Source organism: Mesitornis unicolor, unplaced genomic scaffold (genome assembly GCF_000695765.1).
Source record: "Mesitornis unicolor isolate BGI_N332 unplaced genomic scaffold, ASM69576v1 scaffold15570, whole genome shotgun sequence".
Taxonomy (NCBI): Eukaryota; Metazoa; Chordata; class Aves; order Mesitornithiformes; family Mesitornithidae; genus Mesitornis; species Mesitornis unicolor.
In genome coordinates this window covers 58830-68920 of record NW_010156467.1, presented here as the reverse complement: position 1 = coordinate 68920, position 10091 = coordinate 58830, and the positions used below count along the sequence as shown (strand labels likewise).

General features: G+C 41.8%; 1 protein-coding gene across 1 annotated transcript in view; it reads left to right on the top strand.

Moving 5' to 3' along the window:
* Positions 1–298: 298 nt before the first annotated feature.
* Positions 299–10091, top strand: part of LOC104547419 (receptor tyrosine-protein kinase erbB-4-like) — a gene marked incomplete at both ends in the record, with an annotated part of 57286 nt that continues 47493 nt past the window's right edge. The window contains 3 exons of the mRNA XM_010193127.1: positions 299–431; positions 3117–3210; positions 4719–4873. Coding sequence (XP_010191429.1) covers positions 299–431; positions 3117–3210; positions 4719–4873 — 382 coding nt within the window. The remainder of the gene's footprint in view (positions 432–3116; positions 3211–4718; positions 4874–10091) is intronic.

Here is a 10091-nt window from a genome sequence, read left to right as displayed (position 1 = left end):
GTATAGAAGCTCTTCTTTAGTTTTGATCCTCCTTGCAGCACTCTTAAATCTTTTTCTCACTCTATTATATCCTTTCTGGAAGGAACAGACCAGAAGTGTGAATAGTGTTCAAACTGTGAGTGCACAGTGTGTTTCTGCAGTGATTTGATGGTAATTTTCTGGTTTTTCTCTATTCCATTTCTAGAAAATCAGAACATTCCGTTTACTTTTCTGAGTGTGGCAGAATGGTGAATGAAATGTTTTCCTCTGGATTTCAGAGGGTTATGTACATTAATGATCGTCATCTCTCTCCCTGCAGCTGCCGATGGAATGGTGTGTAATGAGTTATGCTCAAGCGATGGCTGCTGGGGACCAGGGCCAGACCAGTGTCTCTCCTGCAAGCGCTTCATCCGGGGAAGGACCTGCATAGACTCTTGCAACCTCTACGATGGGTGAGATATTGCCCTTGCACCTTTCCTTAAAGATTCTGACAGCATTGTTCAGGATTTCCATGAGTTAAGTTATTTTCCTTTTACATTAATCAATATCTGGTTCCATTGCCAATGTTACTGATTTGGAGTGAAACATATTGTGGGATAAGTTTTAAATACTTCAAATCTGCACTTGTGTAGGAGGCTTTACCTAGCATTCTGCTGGCTAAAATTCTCATGCAACATCAGAAGTTTGTTCCACCTTTTGCATTTCTCATGATGGGAACAATTTGATTTAGATAAAGACTAAAAAACCCACGATCTAGCCCTCCGTGAACATTAACATCCCTATTCATGTTCTTTCAGATTAGTTAGATTTAGGGATGTGATAGAGAATAAGGACTCAAAGGTAGGAAAATGCACTCTTTTTTTTTTTTTCCATAATAAATTATGTGTGTGTACATACAAATATAAATTACAAAACCACCACGAGTTCTTCTCCCTCTCATGCACATGCATCATCTTTTCTGAAGAATGGGTGAGGGAATGCCTACATGTGGTGCAGCCAAGGTGGCCGAGTCTGGCTTATGACAGAAAAATAACGCTGAAGTGCTAATAGTAGCTGCAGCAGCAGAAGTTCAGAGTTAGGCTGTGGAGGGAAGCGGGTGGAATTTCACTTCCCATATAACAGTATAGCAAGGTCCCTGACACATCTCCTAAAGTCAAAATAAATAAAAACCTAAATTATTTTGATTTTCTTTTCAGCTCAAACTCCTAATAGAAAGTAGAATAGAATCATAGAATGTGTTGGGTTGGAAGGGACCTTTGAAGCTCACCCAGTCCAACCCCTGCAGTGAGCAAGGCCAATGTCACCAGATCAGGTTGCTCACAGCCCCATCAAGCCTGACCTTGAATATCTCCAGGGATGGGGCCTCCACCACCTCACTGGGCAACCTGTGCCACTGATCAACCACCTCATATGGAAGAACTTTTACCTAATATCCAACCTACATCTACCCTTTCCTAGTTTAAAACCATTACCCCTTGTCCTATTGCTACATGCCCTGGTGAACGGCTCTTCCCCACATTTCTTACAGGCACACATACATACAATGGATCACTGTGTGGTTTCTTTCTTTTCTTGCCTTGGATGCCAACTCATGTAACTGTTACGGAAAGAGCATTGAATGAACTCCCATATATGTGTGACAATATTCTAAACTCTGCTATATGGACAATGCATGCAAAAAAAAATCTTGTCAGAGTACAGTTTTATAAGCTTAAAATGCTGCCTCCTCCCTGGCCCTCCCCCAATTAAAAAGAAATAAGAAATCAGAAGAGTTACGGACCACAGTAGGGTTCTCACATGTAGCAGAATATCTTGGACCACATTTGGTGGCTGGTGTCTCCATGAAGCCTATTGCAGTAAGATCACGAGCAGGCTCTCGTGACCTAAAGGATGTTCTGCTCTGTATTGATGAGTGAACGGTGTTTACACTTTCCACAGGCTCAGTTCTCTAAATACGCAAAGTGGTTTGTGACCTGGGCTCGGGGAGTTTTTCATTTGTTTGTTTGAGACCTCTGCATCGTCTTGCAAGGCAACAACGTTACTTCAGGGTAGGCCCCAGATGCATTTGACTTTGCTTTTATTCCTCACCAGGAAAGCTCTGTCTCCAAAGCCAGAGAAGGGTGAGCTCACTCGCTGTGGTCAAGTGAGGTTTTCCTCAGCTGTATTGTTGCAATAGATCCTAATGGCTGTAGAGAAGCAGAGGGAGAACATAAACTAAGCACAGATGCCTACCTGAATATTACTAGAGCCCACTGACATGAGTGTGCAGCGTTCCTGTAACTGTTTAATGCAAATAGTTTAACTGATTCATGCAACAAGATGGGATCTGTCTGCAAAGCTTGGGTGTCCAGTCTGAGCTAGGCTCTCTCTGTGGTTACTGGGAGAGAAATGCCCTGTTTAGGTGTTAATCCATCTCAGCCTAGAAGAAGGTGGAATGAATTGTGTTGAGAAGGTGCTGGAGGTTTTTCTGTGAGGGGCAACTGGAAGCTGAAATGAGACATCTGGTGTTTGAAGGAAGGAATCCCACCTCCTATTGCTGGCTTTTTCCTCACATATAAGTGGTTAATGAAAAAAAAAATCACTTGAGTGATAGTTTCTTGTTGTTACATGAAATAATTGAGCAAAATTATTTGTTTTGACATTTTATAGATTTAGACCTCGGTCTAGAATCGTTGATGAAAAAGTTATGAGTCTTTTGGAGAATGGACTTTAAAACAAGAGTGTGTACAGAGACTTGTAAAAGATCAATGCTCTTTCTAATCCTTTCCTATCTGCGATGCCTCACATGTAACAAGTGGCTTCCTGCATCTGAGCCACGAGGGACAATTCCATAGATAAAAATAAAGAAATGAGCTGCTTTGTCCTGTTAATTAGGTCCTTATTTCTTAAGGAAAGAAGAGAAAAAACACTCTAGCACTCTAGCTTTATACGGTAAACGAAATGCCTGCTGCACACCTGCCCGTGGATGAGGTTGCTGATGGAGCCCTGGTGCCAGCTGGTGTAAAGCAGCAGTGTGGTGAGCAGAAGTGGTCTCAGCTGGCACAGTCGGCTGACCTCACATCAAGAGTCAGCCATTTCATTTCGTTTGCAGTCTTGCTTTTGTTTTCTCCTAATCTGTCTGCAAAATATTTCCTTAGGGAATTTCGAGAATTTGCAAATGGTTCCGTCTGCGTGGAGTGTGATCCTCAGTGTGAGAAGATGGAAGAGAACATGATTACATGCTACGGGCCGGTAAGAACAAAATTTTATGTGTGATGGGCTAGCTTGTTAAAGTGTGCTAAAACACAGGCATTTTCTGCTTATAGAATTTAGAGCAGCTGTTGAAAATTAATGTTAACAAAAGCAGAAAGCATGCATGTTCTGCATGCAGGAAAGTAATTCTGCCCATGTCAAATTGTGCTGGGAATAAACTTCCTTGGATCAGCCTCCTTAAGAAACTGGTTCAAAAAGCAATGTCCTTTTCTTTCCTGAGTTGGTTAATGCCTTAGTGGTACAGATGCGCTAAGTTTTTAAATGACAGAAGACATTCATTTGTGACCTGAGTGCCCTCTTTTATCAGTGTTTCCATTTTTTTTATACTCGGTTCTGTCCTGTTCTGCTACAACCTCAGTCACCTTTTTGTTTTTGAAAATTTTTTAAAAAATTTGTCTCAGTTTCTCGGTGAGCTTGATCAAGATGTTGTTTGGTTGGTTGGTTTTTGGTTTTCTTACTTGCCTTTTAGGTTGTTTTGACACAGAATTTTTTCTCTTGCATCCTATATGAATGTTAAGTGTAGCTGTCACCTTTATAATGGCCAGTGAGTCTTCTTGCAAAGATTATTGCTCTTTTGTGACAACTTCTGAGTTGCCTCCTTGTTTTGGTCCTTTGTACATTGCCAAGATTAAAAGTCACAGATATCCTGACAATGAGGAGTTGTATTTCAGGCTCCTCATCACTGAGAAAACTTAACTTGTAATTTATTTCCTTATTTCTGTAACTTACCTACTGAATGGAGAAAAAATCCCTGAGTCATTGCACTGACAATCATTCTCATCGTAATTGTTGTTGCAGTGCTGTGTTTTGTGCAGCACAACCATAAAGCAAGAAGCTAATGTTTCAAGTGTTCAGCTCATGAGGGGAATTTGGCTTTGTAGCAGGGCTCGTGGACATGAAATCCTAGATCAGTGCCCAGCTTGAACGCCAGAATTGGTTATACACTGGCTTATCATCACAGCTTTAAAATTTTACTTCTATGTTGTCCAGAAGCCTTAATTTATAGTTCTCAACCGTCTAGTCTGTGTATGTAGTAAGAAGAAGTAGACCCTGTAGTTCTTCAGTGCTGTTGTGACCAGATACCGTAGGGAGAACACAGCGTGGAAAGTAATTCTGGAGCGCAGAGGTAGGGGATCCCACTGAAAGGCCATCGGAGTCGCTTTTCAAATGCGGTTCAGTATTGAACAGTGTTGCAGGAAATTTCTCAGGTGGGCATGAAGTCCTTTGTGTTATAATATGGAGAAACCTGTTTAGAAGTTGGGATTTAGTCTCTACAGAATAAGTTTACGGCCAGAAGCACCAGGATTTACGTGTGTGCTGCTCTAACAGAGACTGGAACCATACAGCTGACTCTTTGCTTGTTGGGAAAGAAATGCTGCTACAGTTATTGCTAAACATGCAGTCGTCCTAGGACCCGCAATTCTAGTGCGGCCGGTAAAGACAGAGTAGCTTGAGTGACCTGCATTTCTTTCTTCTGGGCTCCCCAGGGACCTGACCACTGCACGAAGTGTTTCCATTTTAAAGATGGTCCAAATTGTGTGGAAAAATGTCCTGATGGCTTACAGGGGGCCAACAGCTTCATTTTCAAATACGCCGATGAGGACCGTGAGTGCCATCCGTGTCATCCAAACTGCACCCAAGGGTAAGTGCAAATTCTGTCACGTAAGCCATCCTATCGATTGTGTATAGCGCTTCGTGATTTCTTTGGCTTGGTAAAGCACTTGTCCCACTCCTGAAAGCAGAGTGTGTGCAGCAGTAATGTAACCTTTGTTTTCCAGGTCTTTTATGACATTCAGGTTCCAGTCGTGAATGTCCAGCAGCTTATCGGAAAAAAAGCTTACACCCCTTTTGAAAACCATAGAGGACCACTTTTCACAGAAGTGCTTTTTGCTTTCCTTCTAGCGACTGCTGGTTTGTGGCAAATGCTGCCATTGATGCTTACAGAAGTGTGGGCCTGTACAATGACTTTATTTGTAGTATTTACTTGTTGACAGAACTGTCATCTCTGCTCCTTGGTATTGACAAACTAACCCGGCAGCACTGCCATGAGATGAAAGCATTGCTGCCTTCTTTTTCGTATGAGAACTGACTCTGAAATCAGACTCTGTACAGGAGTCTCAGTCTGAGCATCCATTTAAGTCCTGTGTAAGTGCCCAAAATCACTTGCTGCATTTTGAAATACACAGCCAATGTATCCGAGCCAGAATTAAGAATCTTCACAGCAAAACAGTAGTGGTGGCATACACAACTATTGCTTTGCATGGGCAACATACATTATAAATATCTTTTGATGAAACGGTTGGTGATGTCTAGCACACACAGAAATGGACAGGCAACCAGCGGGGAAAAGAGAGAACTTCAGCCACTGAATTAATCTTCAACAAGAGGCTTTTATTGTTTAGCAGCTAAAATTAAACCAGTAAATTATTCAATGTAATCTTGATGTCAACAGCTGTTGCCATTCAAAATTAGACCTTTTGCTGGTTTTGCAAATCTAATTACAATAGAGCCGTTAGGAAAATGAAAGTGAGATCGCAAAGACACAGCCAGGATCTGTTACTGATTTGTCTTCCCCTCAGACTCTTTAAATCAGTTACGCAATAAGAAAAACGCTGCTACTGTCGAAGATTGCAAGAAGAAACAATATGAAAAGATGAGCGCGCTGCAGGAGCTCTGGTCCTGGCTTTAATAGATGGTGGAAGTGCCAGTCCTCATAGAATCTGACAAACGCAGCTATGGATGATAGATTTACTGTCTGCCCTGCATAAAAAGTGCCTTGTAGCTCTGCTGGGCTCTCAGAAGAACGGGATGTGACACTTCCCATTCCCTCCTCTTTTCTGGGGAGGTCTCACTGGTTTATCTACTGCTGATTTTTGTGGCACAACTGTCTTTCTCCTAGACCAGGAAGGGATAAGAATGTTTTCCGCACCTTTCCACTTCATATGCATCAGTACTTTGCAAGTGGGTGTTTGTTTTATTCTTCCCCGATAGAATGGGATCAAGAAGGGAGGCTTTTACACCTTGGGATGAAAATCTGACATTCTAGGTCATAAACAAATAGCATTAAGCGGTTGTAACTGAACTTGCCGGTGTTCATCGGCAACACTTGGTGGCACAGGGTTCCTTTATGCTGAATTACGTCGTCATTTAGTCCTTGAACTTTCACTTTTCCTTTATTTTTATTTTCTGCAGCTAATTAGGTGATCTGGCGTTGTGTGCCAATGCCCAGAGAAATGACAAACTGTCACTGGTAGGAGGGCCAAAGGTCTCACCCAGGTCACACATGCAAAGGTGTGGTTATCTCGCAGATGAGGAGCTCTCTCTTTGCTGTGAGTCAAATACTATTCCTGATAGAAATCCTCATCCCCCTATTACAGATTTAATGTCTCTGTTCCTAGGCATTTTGTTACCCTTCATGGAAACAGCACACTGCCACTCCACATATCTGAGTAAGCGTGGGTATTCTTTTCTAGTGTTCCTAAAGACTTTCTGGCATGTGATTGTGTTAATGAAACTGGTAACGACTGGCCCAGATGTTTAGGGTTTGTGGATTGTCCATCTTCTTGCCGATGTTGTCAGTGCCCACAGAGAAAAAGGAAATCAGTTATGCTCTCTCCTTTTCTTGTTCAATACCAAAGCCTCTAGTTTCATGCCATTCCTTTAGAAATTAATATTTAAATTCCCCTCAATCAGGATTCTTCAGTGAAATAGGCTGTGGAGGGAGCACATCTTGGTATTTGGTTTGTGACTGAATGGTACAGAGAAACTGTAATTCTACTTTATCCAGCATGTCTGTTCTCCTCTCCGTCAGATCAGTTGCCAGATTAAAACCCCGTGTGGTCTTATTCCTGCAGTGCTGCTCTCTTTGAACCAGGGTGCTTGCTAAAAAGGATTGTTAGCTCTCATACGTTGTTTGTAGTCGCTCCCACCCGTTGCTGTCAACAAAGTGATGTGACACCTCTGTTTCTGGTGAGCATTTTGTCACCATTTCATCATGGCACTCGCAGATTATTACTTTACACCCTAGAGTGTGAGATTTGATAACACCATTCACCTCCCATGTTCGAGTGTAATGACCACTTCTGTTAGTAGGTACGTACTTACCCAGCCCTGTTAATGGTCTTACATTGACTAAAAGAACTATCCAGGAGTGACCTCCATGGATGCAGCAGCTCTGTTCTTGGCCTTGTATTCCTCCTGTGATAAACAACAGTCACTTGAAGCCAGTTTGGAGCAGATATGAGGCACGTGGGACAGCTATCCCATTTAATTCAAGAGAATCAGAAAGCATTTGGCCCCTCTTCTTGCAGAGATTGCCAAAATGGAACACTTGCACAGAAATGAAACACTAATTTTGTAGTAGCATTTGATAGTCTGCTTCCTTGCAGGGCAAGACACATATGGGAGATCTCGCTGGACACCTATCCCGATCCTAAAAGGGCATTTTCTCACACAGCTTTTTGAAGGAAGTTTATTACTCTTCACCAAAAATTCACTATCCTAAGCCAAGATCAGAGAAGTCATGGGAGCCTTCTAAACACTTGTGTGGTCCAGAAGGGATTTGAAGGCAGAAGGTCTTGTCCCCAGAGTTTAGATGTGTTTTTAGGAAGTCATTATGAATTCCAGATGAAACAATAGTGCAAATTCAACGGCAGCAAACCCTGAATAAGGAGCTGTTACTATTTTGTTGATGCAAAATTTCCTTCTACCCCCTGCCCCAGTTCAACTTCCTTACTGTCACTATCAGTATGGTCTTCCTGTTAGCCAAGTAAGCCCCTGGTTTTGAGTTGTCTGCCTTTATCCATAGCAAGAGTTGGGTGACCAGGTCATTGCCACAACTAAGATTTTTCTCATGTCCAGAGTTAATCCATTTATGCCATTTTATAATCAGTTTTTTTTTTCCAATGACAAAGATTTTTGAGAATTCATCTGACTAGAAATGACTTTGTTACTCCACATTGGCAAACTGTTAAGACCCCCACCTTTCAATCTTAAGGAGAACTGATGAAAAACAGTAGTTGTGACAGAGGACCAAAGGATCATTCCAGGAAAATACAGTTGTTACTCCAGTTTTCAAAGCTCTTTTAATTCATTTTCTTCCAGAGGATGGTTATCTGTAAAGCTAGGATGAGCTCCAAGTGTCATTTTCTGTATAAGCTCTATTGGGCTCTTATAAGGCACTGAATATATCGCTGGTAAATTGGCATGTATCAGTTAACCAGTTCATTGTACAGAACCAGCTTGGAAATGAAGATATCATCCAGACTCCAAGGAGAAGAAGGAGCCCTGGAGGTGAATGGAGTACCAACGTGATGTATGATTGTGTGGTGTTTGTACTTATGTGTCAAAAAGCCTAAAACCAAGGAAATTTTTTCCAGAGGATAAATTAACTGGTGACTTGGTGGTACAAATGAACTTGTTAATAGGTATCACCATTACTCGCACAGTACTGTACTTTACTGCATGCTGTCAGGACGAACAGTCAGAGAGTAGGAACCTTTCAGCGTGACCAAGAGAAATGGAAATTGCCCCTGGACAGAGTTTTCTGTTTGGGGATAGGAAATTCACTGAAGAAGATTACAGCTTTAAATAAAAACCAGTGGTATTTCAGCTCGGAGCGGGTGAGGTCCCAGCAGCTCGCTCTCTTTGGATTCAAGTCCTGTTCTCCAAAAGTCTGAGAGAAGAAATGTACAGATGTTAAATGACTTCAAGACAGTAGGCTCTTCATGTTAGTCTGACAGTTACCTGAGCTAGTAATGGGCTCTCGGACCTCTAATTTGAAGAGGGCCTTCTTTCTGTTTCTAGCAAGAATCTGAGCTTTGATTCTCTTGACGTGCTAGGAAATGGAAGATCCTAACAACTTTTTTTCAGCCTCCTTCATTACTGAACTGGTTTTCTGCAAATTGCTGAGAATGCCATGAAAGGAGAAAATGTTGGGTATGTTTGAGACTGGTTAGAATTCAGACAGTCCTGAATTCTGAAGTCCTGAAGTGCAGGGCAGCTGAAATTTCAAAAAAAACACCCGTCAGGAGTTCTCTCTATTAAGTTTTTGAACTCTGTTTAAATCTACCCTTTCTACTTTATGTGTTATCTGGCCACCTGGGTGTTTAATGAATCCTTTTTATGTCTGCACATTTGCTGAAGGAAGCCATTGTTGAGGAAATCCTTACAATTTGTATTTGCTTCTCACAGTTTTTATGTAAAAATAAGAATTCAAGTAAACAAACAAGAGGGAAGGTTCATATCATTCTGCTCTCCCTGATGGGCAGGTAAGGGGAAACTGAATTCACTGAATTTATTGTATAATGTCAGAGTGATAGCTAATTTACATGCAGCAAAAGCTGATGAGTGGCAAGTGATGGTGAAGTGGAAAAAAGATCTCATGGGAGCATATTTGAACTCTTTCAGATTTTTGACATGCGTATCCCTCTATCAAAGCCAAACTGAAATCAGGAGACTTTAAAAAGAGCTGAGGATCATACCTTAAATTTAAAATGCCTCAGCAGAAGTGAACTTCAGTCTACTGATGTGTCAGATCAGCTGCTCCTGCAGTAGATGTACAGCCTGAGAGCCTGTTAATAAAAGGGTTCTGAGATCTTGTTAAAGAGTTGAAATAAGTGGTTTGGTTTTCATAAAATGCTGAGAGCTCGATGCTCCTGATTGCTACTGAGGGACCAGCCGGGCATTCAGCATCTACGGGTGTCACATTGCCTTAACCACTCAAAGCTTCACTTTATGTGTCTGTCTCCGAGAATCCTAACTGCTGTGTAAATGTGTAACTGACTCCTATGTGAATACAGGGGACCTAGGACACCACCTCACCTACTGCTCTTCACGAGGGCGAGGAAAATCCACGCATA